Source organism: Enhydra lutris, unplaced genomic scaffold, assembly GCF_002288905.1.
Source record: "Enhydra lutris kenyoni isolate GAN:26980312 unplaced genomic scaffold, ASM228890v2 scaffoldscaffold12, whole genome shotgun sequence".
NCBI lineage: Eukaryota > Metazoa > Chordata > Mammalia > Carnivora > Mustelidae > Enhydra > Enhydra lutris.
Genome location: NW_019154096.1, coordinates 24,420,565 through 24,440,535, shown reverse-complemented (window position 1 = coordinate 24,440,535; position 19,971 = coordinate 24,420,565). Strand labels below are relative to the sequence as shown.

The window sequence follows — 19,971 nt, the reverse complement described above, 5'->3', positions numbered from 1 at the left end:
CGAGGTGGCTCCGCCAGTGCCCGGGAGCCCGAAGTGTCCCCCGCGCACTCTGGGGGCGGTCCCGGGGGCGGTCCCGGGGGTGAGGGCAGGCGCGTGCCAAGCCACGCCCATGCCCGGCGGGAGGAGCCCGGAGCACTAGGCTACACGGGAGCGGCCGGGACTGGAGCGGCCGGGGCGGGGGCGGGGACGGGGGTGGCCCGGCGGGGTGGCGCACGGGGCGGGCTCTCGGGGCCCCGCGTCCCCGAGCCCGCTTAGCCCCACACACGCCTGGAGGAGGCTCGCGGGGCCTGGAAGACGCGGCGGACTGCGTTGGAGGTCGGTGCCGCGGCATTGGGGCCCTGGTGGGGAGGGCGATCGTGCGGGGTAACCGGGCCCAGGCCTGCCTCACCCCAGTTCCCCCAGCACACGAAAATTGGGAGGTTTAGTCCCGGGGAGGGTAGGGCAAACTCGACCCCTCGAAACATCCGCCCCTCGAAACTTCCGCGAAGTCTTCCCAGGGAAGACGGGCGGCCCCTCCCTCACGCTTCCCCGGCCCCCGGGAAGGCTCGAGAGTCACCCCTGGGTGAAAAGCAGTGTTATCAGGCAGGAGGAAAGCCTCCGTCTCTGGGGGGCAATACCTGGGCTTACCCGAGTGCCGACCGACTCAGGTGTGCGCTAGGAGGTCCGCTTCTCTCCCGGTGCAGCCCAGGTTCCGCGGCGACAAAGGACATTGGTCCTGAACTAACTCTGGTGGGGCTGGGAAGGCCAGGAAGCCTGAAATTCACCCGGAGCCGCTACAAGTGGGTGATGTGGGGCGCTTTCCTCCCCATCCCACCCAGTAAACACACCCGCCTTTCCCCTCCAGGGAGAGCCCTTCTGTCAGGGTGGGGACGGGAGAGGCCCTGGGGAGCTGAGGATCCCGCAGATGGACCTGCGCAGGGCAGAGGGTCAGGTTGGGATGGGCCTTCCAGGTATGGCGGCTAGCTGTACCTTGTGTTTAAAGGCCAGCAGGTGAAACAGGGAAATATGTAAGATATCAGGGAGGCCTGCTCAGGTCAGTGTGTGTAAGTGTGTGTGACCACACTAGCACCCCAAACTCTCAGACTCCCTTGTCCTCACCCTGTGCCTAGAGAGGAGCCTCCAAGGAGCGCTGGGCCGAAGCCAGCTTCTGGAGGGCTTCCATGCCAGGGGAGGAGACCTGGGCCTGGTCTCCTTCAGGGCTACGGAGGGGTTACTGGGTGGAGCTGGCCTCCAGCCGGGTCTTCGGCCCTGAAATGAGGAAGCCAGGATCCAGACACAGGCGGGGAACAGACTGTCGGTCTGGGTGTTGAGGGAACCACAAAGTGACTTGCCCCCAGGAGGGTGTCCAAGTTTCCTGGCCTTGGTTTTCCCTATGAATATGTATGTGCCACCTGAATGAGCCTCTCTGCCCAGAGCTGCCCTCTCCTGGGGCCTGACAGGACAGCTCCCCCTTCAGACTTTACCTTCTTTCAGAAGTCCCTCTCTTTTGGGTTATATTCAGTGTGCATCCCCTGGGGGGCTGGCCATAAAATGCCAACTCTCAGCCTGCCCCCCTCTTCCCTGACCGTGAGGGTGGCTGCCTGAGAGGGGATACTTAGGGTGAGCCACACTCCAGCGGCCCCCTCATCCAGACGGCCACTTGGAAGCATGGCTGAAATCTACCCTTGGGGTGACGAGGATGACTCAGAAAACTGTATGTTTTATTTGTAATCTCTGTGAAGCAATGCTGGGGTCATGTCCTCGCTTTGGTCAGAGCCCGCATGGCTCTCGTGTCTTCTGAGGCAGGACCTCTGAGCAGCTTTGGCATAAATGTAACTTCCTCGCTTCTCAGTAGGTTCCTAGCGGGCTCTTGTTTGCATGACTGGAGAAGAATCCTCCTGGAGTCAGGCTGGTGTTCTTGGCAGAGAAAAGAGGATTTACCGAGAAAATACTAGCGTAAACCAGATTTTGTGTGTGTGTGTGTGTGTATTGGAGGGGTTGGCAAAGGTAAAATTCCTCTAGGAGTTGTGGACAATTAGGGTATGTTCTCTTCTTGGACCTGCTTTATGCTAACATTCCCGAGTCTAGACTGATGTAGTTGATTCTCCGGGGTCGCTCTCCCCCTCGGCTTGATGTTTGGTTCAAAACTGGATGGTGGGTCCGGCAGTTCCTGAAAGAGTTAACTCTAGAGTTACCAAACTCTACCAAACAACCAAGCAATCCCACGCCTAGGTGTATATACTCAAGAGAACTGGAAACAAATGTCCGCACAAAAAATTGGACACAAATGTTGACAGCAGCACTATTCATAGCAGACAAAAGGTGGGGACAACCCCATGTCCCTCAACTGACCAATGGAGAAACAAAATGTGGGGGCTCCTGGGTGGCTCAGTCCTTAAGTGTCTGCTTTCAGCTCAGGTCACTGTCCCAGGGTCCTGGGATCAAGCCCTGCATCAGGGTCCCTGCTCAGCGGGAAGCCTGCTTCTCCCTCTCCCACTCCCTCTGCTTGTGTTTCCTCTCTAGCTGTGTCTCTCTCTGCCAAATAAATAAATAAATCTTAAAAAGCAAAATGAAACAAAACGTGGTATCTCCATATGATGGAATGTTAGCCACAAGAAGGAAAGAATCCTCATAATATGCTATAGTTTGGATGACTCTTGGAAACGTTATGCTAAGGGAAGGAAGCCAGACACAAAAGGTAGGGAGCAGGTGAATCTATGGAGACAGAAATATGAGTTCTTGCCAGCGGCTGGAGGGAGAAGGGCATGGGGAGTTATTGCTAGTGGATAAGAGGTTATTTGGGAGAGTGAGGAACATATTCTGGGATTAGATTGTGGTGATGGTTGCACAACTTTATGAATGTACTAGAAACTGCTGGACTGTGTACTTTAAACTAATGGAATATAGGAGTGTCTCAATTTATAAAAATAGATGTTAGGAGGCCTGCCCTGTTTTTAAACCTTTATTATTTCTACCAAAATGACATATTTAGTTAAAAATTTTCAGGCAATATAAAAAAAGAAAAAGGAAAAGAAAAAGTCTCAAAGAGGAAAGTAAAAATATCACCTAGTGACCTCTATTAGCATTTTGGTTTGGAACTCAGTTCCAGTCAGAGTGTTGAGGGTTGAACTTGGACAAATTATTAAACTGGTTTCTAAGATGGGGACAGAAATCCACAGCTGCTGGGTACAGAGGTACAGATAAAAACACAATGAATGCTAGCCGACGGAGTCATCACGTTTCTGTGCACAGCGGGTTAGGCTTTTTTTTTTTTTTTTTTTTAAGATTTTCTTTATTTATTTGAGGGAGAGAACATGAACAGTGGGAGAAGCAGAGGGAGAGGGAGAAGCCGATTCCCCACCAAGCAGGGAGTTCGATGTGGGGCTCGATCCTGGGACTCCGGGATCATGACCTGAGGAGAAGGCAGACGCTTAACCGACTGAGCCACCCAGGTGCGCCTAGTGGGATGAGGCTTACATGCTGTTACTAGACTTTTTCGTAGACACCTTTTCCCTGCGCTGAGACTTGATGCTTTTAGAGTGGTTTTAGTTTCACAGCAAAACAGAGGGGAGGGCACCACGATTTCCCGGGTGCCCCCGCCCCCGCACAGCCCCAGCTTCTCCCGCCGGCAGCCTCACTCATCAGGGTGGCACAGTTGTTACCATTGATGAACCTCCGAGGACGGAGTCATCCGAAGACCATAGTTTACATCGGGGTTCACGGTTGGCCTCGTACGTTCTATGGGTGTGGGGTTGTCATGGACAAAATTTTCATGTAAAAAAATCACCCATTCTGAAAACGGACGGCTCCAGGATATTCCATCGTGGGGGTATATAATAGAGTCGTCTGTCACGCGTGGAGGTTCGATTGGCTGTGGCATCCCCCGCTGATCGAGGCTATTCGAATGGCACTACTGTTAGCTTGGAGCATAGGACTCAACGTCATCCATAGCCCACGTGCTTTTTGACCGCCTTTAGGGTGTGTAGCTGGAACGCAGGTCTGTGGCTTAAGCCCACGGATTCGGTTGTGGGCTTTGGTCGGCCCCCAGAGTAGTTGTGGCCTTGCAGAGTCTAACTGTCCTCAGGGCCAGGCATGACTTGACACTGGAAGAGCCAATGGAGCGTTGGTGTGTCCTAGAGCCTTGGGCAGGGGAGGCTGCTGAGGAGTAAGGGCGGAATGGGCTGGAGAGCTGCCAGCCCCCATCTTCCAAGTGGGGTGCCAGAGGCCAGTAGGGGAGAGGGACAGATTCCAGGAGAGGCCTCAGGCAGCCTGGAGTGTAAAAGCCGTTCCCCTCCCCTGGCCTAGCTATGGCAGCCCCTCAGGGGCCTGGCTCTGCCCTCAGGCCCCAGGCCCTCCACTGGGAGTCTGGAGAAGCAGTCTGCTTTCATGGAGGGGTTATCTAGGCCAAGGTAGCCCTTTGGGGAAGCCAGCTGATGACCTTTGGGGGCTGAGGGAGCAGGGGTTCAAGTCCTTTGGCCAACCCACTGTCCATCAGGCCTAGGCTGGGGTCCTTGGGCTTTCCTCCCTGGGTGCTCACAGCCTGGATGTAGGCTTGAGAATGGCCCTGGCAGCGTAACATGTGTCTGGTGGGACCTGTCACCTGCCCTCCTGGCCTCCCCACCTTGTTCCCCGAACTTCTACCCCCTCCCTTCTTGCCCCTGGACTTTGTGGGCTAAGCTTTGCCTTCGGTGGTGAAGGCCCCTGGCTCCACTGTTTTTCAGGGCTCCTCCTTGAGCTGTCCTGGGTGGTCTGGTGTGACCTGACCCAGGCTGGACCCCATCTCCCCAGCGTGCTGTGTATCGTCTCTAGTGCCCGTGTCCAGCCAGCTGGGAAACCGAGTTCTCTGGGTTCTCCCCAACCTCCTTTCAGGCTGCTGGCCCCAAGAGCAGGCTGGCACAGAGGGGGCTGTGTTGGAGGGGGCTGGTGATGCAGCTCTTCCTTAGCCCTCCACATTCAACAGGCTCTGCTCAGCTCCTGGGATCCTCTACTGACCTCTGGCTGGGTCCCTGGGCTCTCTTGGGTCCCCGCCCCAGGAAGTATTCTCATTCTGGCCCAGTTGGCAGGTTCAGCCTGATGAACACTCAGGGGACCAGCTCTGGATGACCTTTTTGAAGGCCTGGAGCAGTGAAAATGGCAGTGCCTGCTGGAGACTTGTCTTGGTCATGGCACTGCTGAGGACTCAGTTTTCTCATCTGTAAAATGGGTGGAATGTACAATGTCTCAGTGCATTGGGGACCATTTAGCCAACGAGAAACAGAGTTAAATCTCTTCTAATTTCCTGTGCCAAATCCCCCTCCCCCATGCCCAGGTTCTCTCTCCCCCAGGGGAGAAAGGAAGCAGCAGGCATTTGAATACCAATGAGAGCAGAGCCTAGAGGTCCATAAGCTGCCTCTCTAAGTGTGGGAAGATCTAGGGGCCATCTTGCGGGGGTCACCATGTCCTGGAAACTTAGGTGTGCAAGGCTATCTCAGGGCATCACCTCCCATTACAGGGGGTAAATGGGGGCCCAGAGAGGGGAGGGATTTTGTCCCAGGCCACACAGATGATGCAAAACAGAGTAGTGGCCTTCCCCTTTCCTGTAGTGCTGCCTGAGAGGATCCCAGATGACCTGGAACATGCTTCCGCATTGAGCCTTCGAGCAGCTTGCTGTCTGTCCTTCAAGGTTGACCTTCAAGGTTGAGTTCAATTTCTGGGGCGCCTGGGTGGCTCAGTTGGTTAAGTGTCTGCCTTTGGCTCGGGTCATAATCCCGGACTCCTGGGATCGAGCCCCAAGGTGGTCTCCCTGCTCAGCAAGAGGTCTGCTTATCCCTCTCCCTCTCTGCTCTCTCCCTCTCTTTTCTCTCCATTGTTTTCTTTCTCTCTCTTGTTCTCTGTCAAATAAATAAATAAAATCTTTAAAAAAAAAAAGAAATGTTGGGGTGCCTGGGTGGCTCAGTGGGTTAAGCTTCTGCCTTCGGCTCAGGTCATGATCTGGGGGTTCTGGGATCAAGCCCCACGCTGGGCTCTATGCCTGTGGGGAGCCTGCTTCCCCCCCTCTCTGCTTGCTTCTTTGCCTACTTGTGATCTGTCTGTCTCTGTCAGATGAATAAATAAAATCTGTAAAAAAATTTAAAAAAATGTTTAAGCTCAATTTCTTATTTCCTTGCCTTCCCCCCTCCACACCCCACCCCCCACAGCCTTGAACTTCCCCTCCCTGAAGCCCACAGCACCTGTTGGCTTCTCTTGCTGCTTTCTGCTGCTGCTTCTTTTTAAGATTTTATTTATTTATTTGACAGAGAGAGAGAGAGAGAGCACGCGCTCCTAAGCAGGGGGAGCAACAGGCAGAGGAAGAGGGAGAAACAGGCTCCCAGGCTGAGCAGGGAGCCCAGTGTAGGGCTCCATCCCAGGACCCCAGGATCATGACCTGAGCCAAAGGCAGACACTTCACCGACTGAGCCACTCAGGTGCCTCCCCTTGCTGCTTTCTGTGCAGGGGAGACTTTGTTTCTTTCCTTAGCATTGCTCTCCAGCAGAGAGCAATCCCTGCCTCTCCGTGGAGCCTGGCACAGGCTGGGAGGAGGTTTGATGGCCGGTTGCCCTTGAGCTGTCCTCTCCCCATAGGATGCTCTCAGCATCTCAGCCCCTCAGACAGCTGGGCTCCCACCCTAGCGAGCCCTGAGGCCTGTACCACGACTGCCCTTCTCTGGGGCTAAGCTGGGCTGGGGACAGGGCCTCTAGCTGCAGCCCCAAGCTGGCCCCTCTGCCCTCCCTGGAGGCAGAGTCTGGAACACTCTGCCTGGATGACCCAGGCCCTCAGGAGGCTGAGCCCTCTGGGCAGCGCCCCAGGCTGGCTAGGAGAGCCCCAGCAAACTGCTATCTCTTTCCTTTGGGCTTGGCGGTTCAGTGTCTAGTGACCCAGCCCAATGCTGTCCTCTGCCTCAGATATCCTCCAGTGTCCAATTCAGTGCCAGGCAATGGTCCTTGAATTTTCGCTCCTTAGGGGTTCAACCAAAGTTGGTTCTCAGTTTGCCAGGAACTGGTCAGGCTGCCCCAGTCCCTGTGTGAGTGTGAGCCTGGGGTACCCTTGGCCTGCAGATCTGGCTTCTGCCCTCTGCAGATGCTCTCACGGGTGACTGCTCCCCTGTCATGGGCATCAGGCAGGACTCTGTACCCCACGCCCTCTGACCGGAGCCTCCACGGTCAGCGCATGTCCCCTACCCTCTTTCTTACCGCAGACGTCTCCTCCTGTCTCCTCTCCTGGGGGATGTGGCTCAGCCAGCCGTCTTGGTGCACACCCGCTGTCCCAGGAACGCTCAGGGAGTGACCTGCCCACTGCAGGCCCCTTTTCCCCACCCTCCTGTCCTGACCTCCATCGTACCACATCCTGTTTTGTGGGTTGATGGGCATAACCTGCTATTTGATCTACTTCGACTTGGGGCTCAAGGTGGTGGCCTGTGAGCCGGGCAGAGTCTGGCGTCTGCCCGTGCGGCACTTAGAGAAGTGTGGTCAGTTTCCTTACCGTGCCTGCCAGTTCCCTCTTGTTATTCTGCGTCTGCCCTCATCGGCCTCACCCACCTGGCCCCACGAAGTCTGCAAGTCCTGCCTTTATAAGGGCAAAACAAGTACACAACGATTTGTTTAATGTGTGCAAAAAGGAATATTGTAGGTGCGCAGAGCATCTCTGGAGGGATTCGTGGACACTCGGTAATTGCGGATGCCGCCGAGAAGGGGACTGGTGGTTGGGGAATGGGACGGAATTAGGGTACACCTGTTTCTGTGGAATTTAACCCACATGTTACAAAATTGGAATTTTGTTAATAGACAGTTATATAATTTAAAAAGTTCAAGTCATGGGGCACCTGGCTGGCTCGGTCAGTAGAGCAGGTGACTCTTGACCTTGGGGTTGTGGGTTCAAACCCCAAGTTGGGTGTAGAGTTTACAAAAACTAAAAATAAGGAATAAATCAAAAGATCAAGTCTTGGCATTTGAGGCCTTCTTGCTGTGCCCCCCCGCCAGCCTTTGAGCCCCCTGACTCTGATGTGGTCTCTCTTCCTATCCCAGCAGTGCCTGGTTCGAGATGGGTTCCCAGGTGTCCGTGGACGTGGGAGCCGTGCGTGTGGTGATCGTGGGTGGGGGCTTTGGCGGGATAGCTGCTGCCAGCCAGCTGCAGACTCTGAACATCCCCTTCGTGCTGGTGGACATGAAGGACTCCTTCCACCACAACGTGGCAGCCCTGCGGGCCTCCGTGGAAAGTGGTAATGGACTCTTTTCTGGGGCTTTCTTTGTCAGAGTGGTCTTGTCACCACTGTGGGTTTAGGGGTGGCTTTGCCACTTAGGGCAAGGCCTAAATTCCACCTTTAGAGAAATTCTGGAGATTCTTGAGGTCCCTGGCCTTAAGCAGCTACCATATCAAGGCTGTAGAAGTAGGAGCTGCAGCTTCCCCGAGGACCCGGCCCTTGTGGCTCAGGGGCCTCGAGGCTCAGGTGGCTGTTTCCGGCGGGGGGCGGGGGCGGGGGTTCCCCGAATACCACTGGCTCAGCTCTTTGGCCAAGGACACCCCTCAGGAAAGGTTTTGAGTGCTTCTGGCTTCCCGTGGGCAGCCCAGTTTCACTCTCTGACCTCCTCTGTGCCCATTCCCCAGGGTTTGCCAAAAAGACATTCATCTCCTACTCCGTGACCTTTAAGGAGAACTTCCGGCAGGGGCTGGTGGTGGAGATAGACCTGCAGAATCAGACAGTGCTGCTCGAGGACGGCGAGGTGAGCACGGTGGGGGCCAACCCGACCCCTCTGCTGGCTTCAGGGGGTCCCCAGGGCTCCGCAGCTGCTGCTTGGAGGGGACCCAGGTGGTCTTAAGGCTGGAGAGCCCTCGATGGCCCCTACGTCGTGCCGGCCAGGTAGCAGATTCCTCATAAACAAAGGCCTGGCCCCAACAGACTTTCCCCGAGCCATTCCTGTATGCCTGGTACTGTCTTAAGCCTTATGTGGTCTCATTTTGTGCCCACCATGACTCCGTGGGGAGTGGTGTAGCTTCTCTTTATGAAGAGGGTAAGTGGCCCAAGATCCCACAGCTGGTAAGACACTTGGCCAGGATATGAACCCAGGCAGTTTCACCCCAGAGTCTACACTGAAAGCTGGTGTCCCAGACCAGGTCCTGGTTCGGCCGGCCTGTGGGGCCATCCTGGCTGTGTGGGGTCAAAGGGCAGGCGGACACATGATACCACATCCCCCGGATTGGGAGGCCCTCACTCATCCCTGCATTCCCCAGCCCTGGGAAGAGCCCGGAGCCTGGTGTGGCCCTGCAGTGACGGAGACAATAGGGGAGCTGCCATATGTTGTGGGAAGGGCCACCTCCAGCCTGGCCCTAGGGGCACCAATTTCTGTCCTCGGTGACTTTGTGCGAATCAGTCTTCCTTGAATTTATTCCCGGCAGGACGCGCAGCTGTTCCCTTCGGTATTGGCCGGGTTCTAGTGCTTCTCCTTGGCCTGCTCAGTGTGATGGTTTCACTCCTTTCAGAGGAGGGCGGCCGCAGTGTGCCCAGGCCTCTCCCGCCCGGTGCTCCTTGCCCGGTGGGCCCGATCATGGGCAGAAGCCCGGGCCTGCCCTCACCTCCTTTCTCCACCCCCTCCCCACCCCCCGCTCCAGGCCCTGCCCTTCTCACATCTTATCCTGGCCACTGGCAGCACCGGGCTCTTTCCAGGCAAGTTTAACAAGGTTTCCAGCCGGGAGGCTGCTATCCAGGCCTACGAGGACATGGTGAAGCAGGTGAGCTACCTGTGGGGGCCAGGTGGGGCCGTGAGGGTCAAGCGGGGCCCTGGGGGAGGGGAACCACTGTGGGGATGCATGGGGCAGCAGCAAAGAGCCCCCGGGTGCAGCCGTGAAGATGGAGAGTTAGTGGGAAGATCCCAGACTCCCTGGCAGAGACCTTTGTCCCTCACCGAAGTCCGGATAGGAGTACCCTCGACCTCATGTAGTGGCTGGTGTATCCCTGCCATGTCTCCCTTGGGGTCCCGTTTGCACAAGGCTTTGTATTTTACAGAGCAGGTGTGGGTCCGTGACCTCAGGTGGTTTTCCCTGAGGGGTGGGCAGGGTCTGGCCTGGCTGAAAGACAAGGGACAGAGCCCCACAGAAGGATCCCAAGGCGAGTGCGACTGTGTGACTGTGGCTGGGTCCTGCCCTCCCTGCCACGCTTCTTAGATGCCTGGGGAGCCTCTCTTGGCCCATCATAAACAGATGTGGATGTGGAGGTTAGGGTCCTGGCTGTGAGCTCAGACAGACCTGGGTCGTGGTCCTCTGGATGGTGGGTGGGGGTGCTGTCTGCCTCGTGGGGCCAAGCAAGAACCATGCGAGGACATGCGGGGAGACACCCGGCACGACCCGGCTCCGAGGAAGCACGTTTGGACCCCAAATTTGGACTCTTCTTTGGTCGGGGAGCCGCCAGCCTGGCCGAACCCCTGGGCAGGCTGGGTCTGAGGGCGTGTTTCCTCCTTCCTTCCCCTCCAGGTCCAGCGCTCCCAGTCGGTGGTGGTGGTGGGAGGCGGTTCTGCCGGAGTGGAAATGGCAGCCGAGGTTAAAACCGAATTCCCCGAGAAAAAGGTAGGCGCGCGGCCTTGCCTTTGGGCTCTCTGCATGGCGTGCAAGGAGCCGGGGGACTGACTCGGGGCCTGGGCCGTGGCACTCCACGACCCCAGGCCCTGCTCTCTGCAGTGGGGTGTCCTCCTTCAGGGAGGGGGCCTGTGAGCCAGTCCAGCCAGGGCCAGTGAGCCTAGCAGACTGTGAGCTCTCGTGTCCCCTGCTGTGTTCAGCCTCTTGAGACATAAATGTAGACTTGGATTCCCTCTCTTTGGTGGCAGCTGCCTGCTCAGAGACACCCGAGGGCGGCGTTTTGTCTGGGGCAAGCAGCAGCTGGTCTTCAAGTGACGAAAGCCTTTGCCCTGAGTAGCTGCATGGCTGCCATGCTGTCCCCTCACTGCCCGTGCTGGGGAAGGAGTGGCCAGCGCCCCTGGCAGGAGTGCCCTTTAAAATGATGGGGGGCAGCAGGAGGACCTGCCTGGAACCCTGGAAAGAAAGACCCGCAGGATGTAGAGGCTCGGCCCAGGGCCCAGTGATGAGCGGTCATTACAGGTCCTTGAGGCAAGAGCTTGCTCAGCTGACGCCAGCCCGGCTTCTCAGAGCCACGTGGCTGCTGCTTCCTCCCGAGGGAAAGGCAGGTTGGCTTTGAAAAGATCCATATGGGCTAATTGTATTATGTAGCTGTTCTCTGACAAATTATTGGACCTTATTATGAGTGATTGATGTGAAAGGGTTTTAATTTTGATTTATGGGGTAAAGACGAGGCTGAAGTAGTCGTCACTCGTCAGGGGGCGGATACAAGTAACAGTACCCACCCCTTTATTCAGGACTCAGTGCGTACTGAGTTATGTGCTTACCGCACGGTTTCTCAGTCCATCGTCACAATTTCCTGAGGGTGGGCCTGGATCCCTGTTTGACGGACTCTTCGGGAGGCGTCCGAGTGAGTGTCTGAGATGAGGCTTCCACTCAGGCCATCTGGTTTTATTTTTATTTATTTCTTTTTTTTTTTTTAAAGATTATTTATTTATTTATTTGACAGAGATCACAAGTAGGCAGAGAGGCAGGTGGGGCGGGGGGGGGGAGCAGGCTCCCCGCTGAGCAGAGAGCCCGATGTGTGGCTCGATCCCAGGACCCTGGGACCATGACTTAAGCTGAAGGCAGAGGCCTTAACCCACTGAGCCACCCAGGTGCCCCGGCCACCTAGTTTTAAAGCCCGAGCTTCGAGCACCGTCCCAGGCTGCCCCTGCCTCCCCAGGCTGGCCCGCAGCGAGTAGCCGCGCCTGGAAGGGCGGGCGTCGGGCCTGGCTGTAGTGTAAATGCCGGCCTGCCCGACTGCCAGGGTGTCCATGGCTTACACGTAGGCTGTAAATAATTTCCCCGTGGCCCTGAGGTGGGTGGGGGTGGGGAATGGAGCCCTGGCGCCTTCTGGAAGAGTTTTAGACTAGATGTGGGCTCGCGCCCAGCCGCCTTCCCTGGTTCCGGCCTCGGGCAGTTGACTTCTCTGCGGGTGCCGAGGTGGGGAGGGAGACAGGCTGGCGTGGACGTTGGTAAGCCTCTTCCTGTGAGCCTGAGACTCAGCTGCTCCTTCTCCACCCCGTGGTCTCCTGTCCAGGTCACTCTCATCCACGCCCAGGTGGCCCTTGCCGACAAGGAGCTCCTGCCCTGTGTTCGGCAGGAAGCGAAGGAGATCCTGCTGCAGAAAGGCGTTCAGCTGCTGCTGAGTATGTGCGAGGCCCCCTCCTGCTCGCCCTCTCCCCCGCCCACCGCCCCAGCTCCACGGCCCCCTGGGTCCCGGGGTTGGGCATTTGAGCCTTGCTGGCCTGCTGTGGGCTGTGTCTGCCCGAGGACTGGGCAGAGGCCCCGGTGCTCAGGGGACTCCTGGGCCACAGGGGTAGCCCCGGCCTGGCTTCTCCAGGATTTGACCTGAATTATGGTGTCTCTGTGGTACAATGTGTTTGGTTTTTTTTTTTTTTTTTTTTGGCGTGTGTTTTTCTTTGGTTTATATTCAGAAGGTGGTGAGGAGTGTGAGCTTTGTCGAGGCCAGGAGGAGGGGGAGAGCACCAAACAGCTTGTTTAGAGACTGGGGCCCTGACCCTGGCACGGTGACTGGCGCACTTCATGGGGTTCCGCAGGGAGGGGTGACGTTTCTGCTCTGGGCAGACCCCTTCCAGCTCCTGGTCTCCTTGCGCGGGGCTGCCCACTAGTGTCACCACCTTTCCTCTGAGGCAGCGTAGAGTGTAGGCGAGCTTCTGGACTTTTCTCTTCTTCCTTTTTTTTTTTTTAAAGATTTTATTTATTTATATTTATTTATTTATTTATCAGAGAGAGAGAGAGAGGGAGAGGGAGAGCACGAGCAGGCAGTGGCAGGCAGAGGCAGAGAAGCAGGCTCCCTGCTGAGGAAGGAGCCTGATGCGGGACTTGATCCCAGGATTCTGGGATCGTGACCTGAGTCTAAGGCAGCGGCTTAACCGGCTGAGCCACCTCTTGGTCCCTCTTCTGGACTTTCTTGCTCACACCTTAGTGGGTGGTGCACCTGGAGCGCCTCCCTGCCTGGTGAGGATGGCGTGGCTGGCTGACGTTCCAGGAGGCATGCTTGAGGTCTTCCTCCAACAGCTTTTCCCAGAACTTCTTGGGAAATTCAGCCTCACTTTTCCACACTGCTTTTGGGAACTTTCCTGACTTTGGATCCTCCGGGGTGGCCGGATGTCCACCTTGTGCCTCTTGGGGGCAGCAGGGTGGACTGGCAGAGGGGCTTGCAGGAAGGTGGGAGCCGAAGGATCTCTTAGGTGGGCCCCAGCCTTGATGCCGTGCCCACCCCCTGCCGGCCTCCCGCTCACAGATCCCACTTGACAGGTGAGCGCGTGAGCAACCTGGAGGATTTGCCTCTGAACGAGTATCAGGAGTGCATCCAGGTGCGCACGGACAAAGGCACAGAGGTGGCCACCAACTTGGTGATCGTCTGCAACGGTATTAAGATCAACAGCTCAGCCTACCACAGTTCGTTCGGTGAGCAGGAGCCGGGGCCCACTGCCTGGGCCACCGCCCCACTGTCCGGCTATGGCAGGCCCTGCAGGCCTCTCCCCCGGCATCAGTGTCGCCCCGCCTCCCTTCCCCTCTCCCCCAGCAGCTCAGGTCTCTTCTGAATGGTGACATCAAACTTTAAATTCAGGCTTGGGTCCACTCTCCCGGTGCCTTCCTCCACTATGGCCCTGACTTAGGCCAAAGTGGCGAAAGTGACCGATCTTTCAAAGTCGGAGCCCGCCCCCTCGTGGTGAGAGCGGGGAACAGGTTTCAGGGGGAAGGAAAGATCCACCGTTTCATTTTCTGTGAACAGGGAGGGGAGGCAATTCCTGGGTCAGGCCTTTGCCTATTTATTCACAGGTGTGCTGTTCTCCCCAGACCCTGATCCAAACGTGGAATGACATTCTGGGGAGTAGAGGAAATAATGTAGCCTCAGGCTCAGTAGTGAACTCCCCAGCTAACTGGAGGCTGGGGGAGGTGGTGTCCTGGCCTTCGTGTGTGAGCTGGAGACTCTGTGACTCTTCCTCGGGCCCCAGGATTGCCGTGTCCCCAGGCTGCTCCCATTTACTTCGTAGCACCCTTCCTGGACAGGGAAGTCCTGTTTGGGTCCTGCGGGAAAGAACTGGCCAGTCCCAGCAGAAGGAAACCGGTCCAGGCCACATGTGGGGTGCGGGATTGAGGGCCTGTAATGGACAGAGATCCCAGCATTTTACACCCATTTGTCTTAATATTTTCAAAAGTAATTCTTTCAGGTCCCTTAAAAAGAAAAGTTTATCATTTACTAGAGTCCTGCATTTACTTAAAAAGTCTGATCCATGTTCAAGGGGAAATTTAAGACTTGGCTGAGCCGCCACGTTGTCATTGTGAGTCATTGTCAGTCGTGGTAATTTATAGCCACGCAGGTTGTGTAAAACGGCAGGTGCTGTCTTTCTGACCAGCTTCCCTCCTGGAATAGTAACCTTGACTTTGCAAGAAGAGTTCTGAGATGGGTCTTGAGGCAGAACTAAATCGAGGATGTGCCTTTGGAGGGGGGCTTAGCCGGCACCAGAGGGCCCTCTTCTTGGTGTTCTAGTGGCCGCATAACAGGGTCTCTGGGTTACCTTTGCCCGGCAGAGAGTCACCTGGCCAGCAACGGTGCTCTGCGAGTGAACGAGCATCTCCAGGTGGAAGGCTGCAGCCGCGTCTACGCCATTGGCGACTGTGCCGATGTGAAGGAGCCCAAGATGGCCTATCACGCCGGCCTCCATGCCAGCGTGGCTGTGGCCAACATTGTCAACTCCATGAAACAGAGGCCCCTTAAGGCCTACAAGCCAGGTAAGGAAGCTGCACGTACCTCAGAGACTCGCCCATCTTCCTAAAAGTCTTATACAGTTCCTAGTCCTCAGATGGGAGGCCCCAGGAACAGCAGGCCCATGGATGGTGAGCGGGGGTCTGGTTTACCCACCCGTGTCTGCCCCACAGGGGCACTGACGTTCCTTCTGGCCATGGGGAGAAACGATGGTGTGGGCCAGATCAGTGGCTTCTACGTGGGGCGACTCATGGTTCGGCTGGCCAAGAGCCGGGACCTATTCGTCTCCTCCAGCTGGAAGACCATGCGGCAGTCTCCACCTTGAGCTGGAGCAGGGCGGGAGACGAGGTACTGCTGGGGTTGGGGGTGGGGGATGGGGGACAGATTGCTCGCTAAGTGCTAACCACTTGACGAATGCCGAAGGGTAGATGCCCTTTTCCTGGAGTGAGATGCCGGGGATGTACTGATCAGACACAACTTACAGAAAGCCAAAACTGGGAGAGGGAGCAAGTGAGCCATTGGAAAAAAGACACCCTCTAGAGGATTCTTTCCGGGTTTGGAGAGGTCTGCTTGCCTTTGTGCTGGCTGAGGGGTTCACTTGGTCCTGGCGAGAGGTATAGCTGGCTTTCTCTTCCCCAGGCTCCTTGCATGGGCACATGTGTTGGGACTCAGGGCTCTCAGAGCAGGAGAGAGCAGGGTCTCCTGGTGGCTGGCATCCTGTTAGGGCAGGAAGAGGAGCCTGCATGGTGACACCAGCTATGGAAGGGGAGCTGGGGTAGACATAGCCTGCACCCCAAGCCTCTCCCGTCGCATCCTGGGTGGGGAAGCCGTGCATTCTGCGATGCCCAGGTTGTTAAGAGGAGCCTAATTTCAAACGATTTGTCCCTATGGTCTTTCATATTCACAAAACTTTCTATATTTCCTTTTCTAAGTTCTGATTATACACCTTAGGTTACATTTAAGAAGAAAAAATTAGATAAACTGCCCTCCCGTTTAGCCCATCCTAACGGAGAGTGAGTTCTTAACAAAGCTAGTGGGTTGAGACGGAAGCCTGGCCGGCCAGCCGCTAGAGATGTTAAGGAGAAGCAGCTGAGCTAACGGGACCCTTGGGTGGGCTGCCGTTGGGCTCACATTCAGAGAGCAGAGTGGGACTTGCAGGTGAACCCCTGTGTGCTTCTAGGCTACTCAGTGGATTCTGTAGGGGACAAAATTCCTGCTGATGCTGGGGCAGGGGACCCTGTGGGAACCTCTGGGGTTCTGTACTTCTGGTTTCCTGGCTAACCCCAGTGACACTTGTGGGGGTCCTGCCTGCCACTGGCTGTGTTAAGGTACATAAATGACTCCTGTATCGGGGAAAGGACTTCAATTAGAGGGAGTCTCTTCTGGAAGACAGAGGTTAAATCCCCAGAGTGGAAGTGGTTGCTGATTTCATCTGCATAAATGCAGGCCCTGCTCATTTTTGATGGTGGCTTCTGGGTCCTTGGCCAGAGTCCTGAGGACACAGCCTTTGGGGGTTCTCAGTCCTCCCTGCCTGGGCTGTGGCCCAGGTCAGTTCCATTTGTTCTCTAGGCCTACGTGAGACCTGTGCCTCTCTCCCGTAGGATGGCTGCCCACCGGAGGCTTCACCTAGGACTACCTTCCTGTGGACCAAGGCCAACCAGGCTCCTCTTGCCCAGACCAGTCCGTGCTGTCTGCCCTGGGGTCTGGCAGGGTGGGCGTCTCAGCCTGTGAGTGACAGGCCTGTTCTATTTATAACATTTTACAAGTGTCCACCCAAGGGGACACAGTTTTCTAAACTGAGGAAAATGTTGCAATAAAAGATTATGTTGTAAGAAAGACACTGGATCTTCTTTTTTTTTTTTCCTTTCATTTTCTTTTTCTTTAAAAACAAAATAAAACAAAACAAAAGCCTGAAGCAAAATCTTTTTAGGAGTAGATACAGATGTCATGGGGGGAGGGGAGGGGGCACTAAAAACAGAAAAGGAAAGCACCAGTGAGACGCCTTTCTCATGTTCTTCTCTCTGCCCCCGAACACAGACAGCCGACAAAGCCCAAGTCACTTTTATGCCCTCTTCCCTTGCAAAAAGGAGAAACAAGGTTTTAAGAATTTTGAAAGGATTTTTTTTGTGTGTGTGTGTAAAAGTCAATGCTATAAATCTAAAACGAAGTCTGTCTTTTAAAAAAGTTCTAAAACAACAGGAAGGAAACACATGAAAGAAACCCCTCGTGGAGACCTGGTTGATTACAGATGGAGCCTCTTTGAAACGAGAATAGAAAAGGCAGAGAGCTCGTTCCGTGGGCAGGCCCCGCTCTGGCAGCCCCCGTGACCCGCTGCCCTCCGCTCCCCTGCCGTCACCCTTCCTCTCTCCTCTTAAAAAAGAAACCCCTCTCCTGTGACTTGGATCCTCCTCTGATTCCTGTGGGCCACCATGGCTGGGCGGGGGGCGTCTACTTGGTGTCGAGCTTGGCCATCTCCTGCACGTAGATGCCGATGCTCTCGCTGTCAAAGAGCAGGAAGTAGACATTCTTCAGCGAGGACGAGCTTGAGTCGTCAAAGTGGGCTGAGATGGCTTTGAGGGTCACCTGGGCGGCCATCTGTTTGGGGAAGCAGTTTCTGTGTTGGAGGGAAAGAAGAGCTGATGTCACTTTGGTTCCCAGGACCCACGGGGTAACTTGGCCCTCAACCCGGGGCCGGGGGCAGCGCGGTGCCTTCTTATCTTGGCACCAAGCCTTTTGGTTTCTGTCTCATGGGGTCTCCCTGTGTGCCGGCGGGGCCACGGACCACCTCCTTTGAGCCGAGGCAGAGGGGCAGCCTGGGACGGGGCAGGCAGGTCCTCCTCTATGGGAGCCACGCTGGCTGGGACAGGTGTGGTGGGCTCAGCCCAAGTCACAGGGACATAGGAATCCATGTCCCCCGCCTCCAGTCGAGCCAGGCTTTAAAACCACGACCAGCTCAGCACTGACATAGCTGGTGTTCTAGAACGCACAGCTAGTGTTTCTGAGCGCCCTCGAAACGGCTGCATGGTGTCAGGTTGTTGGTGAAAGGGGAAAATGTATGCTCACTGGTCCTCTCGCGGGCCCCCTACGGACATGCCACGGGCCCCCTACGGACGTGCCGCTGTAATCTGAGTGTGGGGGCCTCCAAGCACCCAGCGGAGATGTGGCTGTCCGCCGGGCTGGGCCATGGCAGCAGCCTCCGGGGACACAGCCATCGTAGTCGTCTGGGGTTGGCCACCAAGCCCCCTCGGGCAGGGATGGGATGAGCCCGCTGGACAGGAATTCTCATTTGCCTGTGGTGTCCCAGCCCAGAACATCACAACATGTGGGCCCGGCTGCACAAAGACTTCAGCCCGCTGTGCCTCTGGGCCAGGCTATGGAGACCTCATACTGCTGGCTCAGCCTGGGCTGGGATGGTAGCAGGAAGCAAGGCCTCACCATTCCCCTCAGAGCCTTCCCCTCAGAGAACATCTTGGGTATGTAAATCCCATCCATGTTACAGAGGGGCATCTTGTGAGAGAGAGCATGTCCAAAACAGAAGCAATAGCTCGCTTTGACTGCGAGGGTGATGGGAGAGGACAGGCCACCCGTGAGGACAGACAGCCTCATTCCCTACCTGCTGCGGCTCTCGCACTCAGCTGCATCCGTGACAATTAGAACCAGCACTTATAATTCCCAAAGCAGACCTTTGGTGGGAGCCTGTCCCTTCTCTGGGAGTGTCTGTGAGGGCCGCAGCCTCAGGCTGTCCTCCCCTCCACCCCGGCAGCTCACGAGCCCCCCGGCACTCTGAGGTGGTAGTTTTTTGTGGGGCGGGGGTCCGAGACTCTGCACTCTAACACACTAACACAGCAGAGTCAGCACGGCCTGGCCACGGGCAACACTTGGAATAGCAAGACATTGGAGCCTGGTGTTCTTTTAAGGAGGCTCCTTGACCAGCAGAGCCCAACGCGAAGCTTGAACTAGTGACTGACCCCGAGATCACGGCCTGAGCGGAGATCAAGGGTCGGACGCCTAACCAGCTGAGCCCGGAGCCTGGGGTTTTCCGATCACGTGCTCTGACGGGGCAGCCGCTGGGGATGCGGGCCTTGACCATGGAAGCCCGTCAGAGAAGCTCCGCTCCCAGCTCCTCTCCAGCGCCGCCCTTCACACTCTTTCCGAGGCTGGAAACTGGGTTTCTGGCCCAATGACCAGGTCAGTGCACTTGGCTGTGCCGGCAGCCCTCGGTCGTCTCCTCTCGATTGGCCAGACTGGGTGTGACTGTGGGAGAGCCGCAGGCCACAGTCTGGAAGGGGAGACCCCCGGCCTCCCGCGGCCATCGGAGGAATGCATCTTACCTGCCGCTGGGGAACGGGGGGAACGCCACGGACTTGAGCTTCTTGTCCTCGGCTGCCGACAAGCAGTTTTTGATGGTCTCTTCAAGCTGTTCTTCACATTTGTCCGAGCCCCACTGAGGGATGTGACAGTGGATGACAAACTTGGCTGCAAGTCCGCTGGACTGGCTGACAGCGGCTGGGACAGGAGGGAAACACGGCGCGTTACTTCCCATACCTCCCCCTTTAGCCGGGGGCCGAGGCCGGACCTCACGGAAGCCTCTCGGCTGTGCGTGCACGGGGCAGTGAGAGAAGCTGGCTGGGCACCGTTCTGTGCCTCTGACGGGACCGGATGGCTGCCAGAGAGCGGGAGCCCTGTCCGGCCTGCCGTGGCCAGTGGACACCGGCTCCAGACGAATGCGTCAGCGGCCCTCCCGTGCTCCCCCTGGCTGCTAGGGTGGGCGACCTCCTGACCATGGCTCCCAGCAGGAGGTACCCACCAGCATCTTCTCTGATGGCTGAGTGGCCTGACCCCAATGTCCTACATCCAGATCCTTGGAACCTGGGGACGTTACCTTACATGGCGAAAGGGGCTTTGCAGAGGTGAGTTAGTGAAGACCTGCAGGATGGATTATCTGGGGTTATCGGGGGGGGGTGCTCTAAATGTAATCACCTGGGTCCTCCTAAGCGGGGGGGAGATGGGTGGGCAGGGAGGTCAAAGGTAGGAGCAGTGATGGGAGGAGAAGGTGACTGGAGCGACGCGGCCAGGAGCCAGGGAGTGGGGTGGAAGTGGGTCTCGTCTTGGCTGTGGTGTGTTTTGCTTGGCAC

At 56.6% G+C, this 19,971-nt stretch overlaps 2 protein-coding genes across 6 annotated transcripts in view; one reads left to right on the top strand and one right to left on the bottom strand.

Annotated features, from left to right (window-relative positions):
* Nucleotides 1–213: 213 nt before the first annotated feature.
* Nucleotides 214–16,672, top strand: LOC111145111 (apoptosis inducing factor, mitochondria associated 2). Of its 5 annotated transcripts, none has more exons than XM_022499759.1 (10): nt 214–315; nt 8,019–8,212; nt 8,599–8,714; nt 9,601–9,720; nt 10,459–10,551; nt 12,140–12,248; nt 13,381–13,533; nt 14,662–14,862; nt 15,010–15,184; nt 16,438–16,672. In XM_022499759.1, the coding sequence occupies exons 2-9, from the start codon at nt 8,035–8,037 to the stop codon at nt 15,159–15,161; spliced, it is 1,122 nt and encodes a 373-aa protein (XP_022355467.1). In that variant the 5' UTR covers nt 214–315; nt 8,019–8,034; the 3' UTR covers nt 15,162–15,184; nt 16,438–16,672. The 5 variants fall into 5 exon arrangements, with proteins under 5 accessions (XP_022355467.1, XP_022355469.1, XP_022355470.1 ...); XM_022499761.1 differs by having other exon boundaries at nt 264–315; nt 16,406–16,457; XM_022499762.1 differs by lacking the exon at nt 16,438–16,672 and adding an exon at nt 16,384–16,422 and having other exon boundaries at nt 264–315.
* Nucleotides 16,673–16,954: 282 nt separating this feature from the next.
* LOC111145129 (core histone macro-H2A.2) overlaps nt 16,955–19,971 on the bottom strand; it is a 42,553-nt gene continuing 39,536 nt past the window's right edge. Inside the window, exons 8-9 of the mRNA XM_022499811.1 lie at nt 19,168–19,342; nt 16,955–17,450 (exon numbers count right to left, since the gene is read on the bottom strand). Of these exons, the coding sequence (XP_022355519.1) occupies nt 17,285–17,450; nt 19,168–19,342 (341 nt within the window). The 3' untranslated portion in view covers nt 16,955–17,284. The remainder of the gene's footprint in view (nt 17,451–19,167; nt 19,343–19,971) is intronic.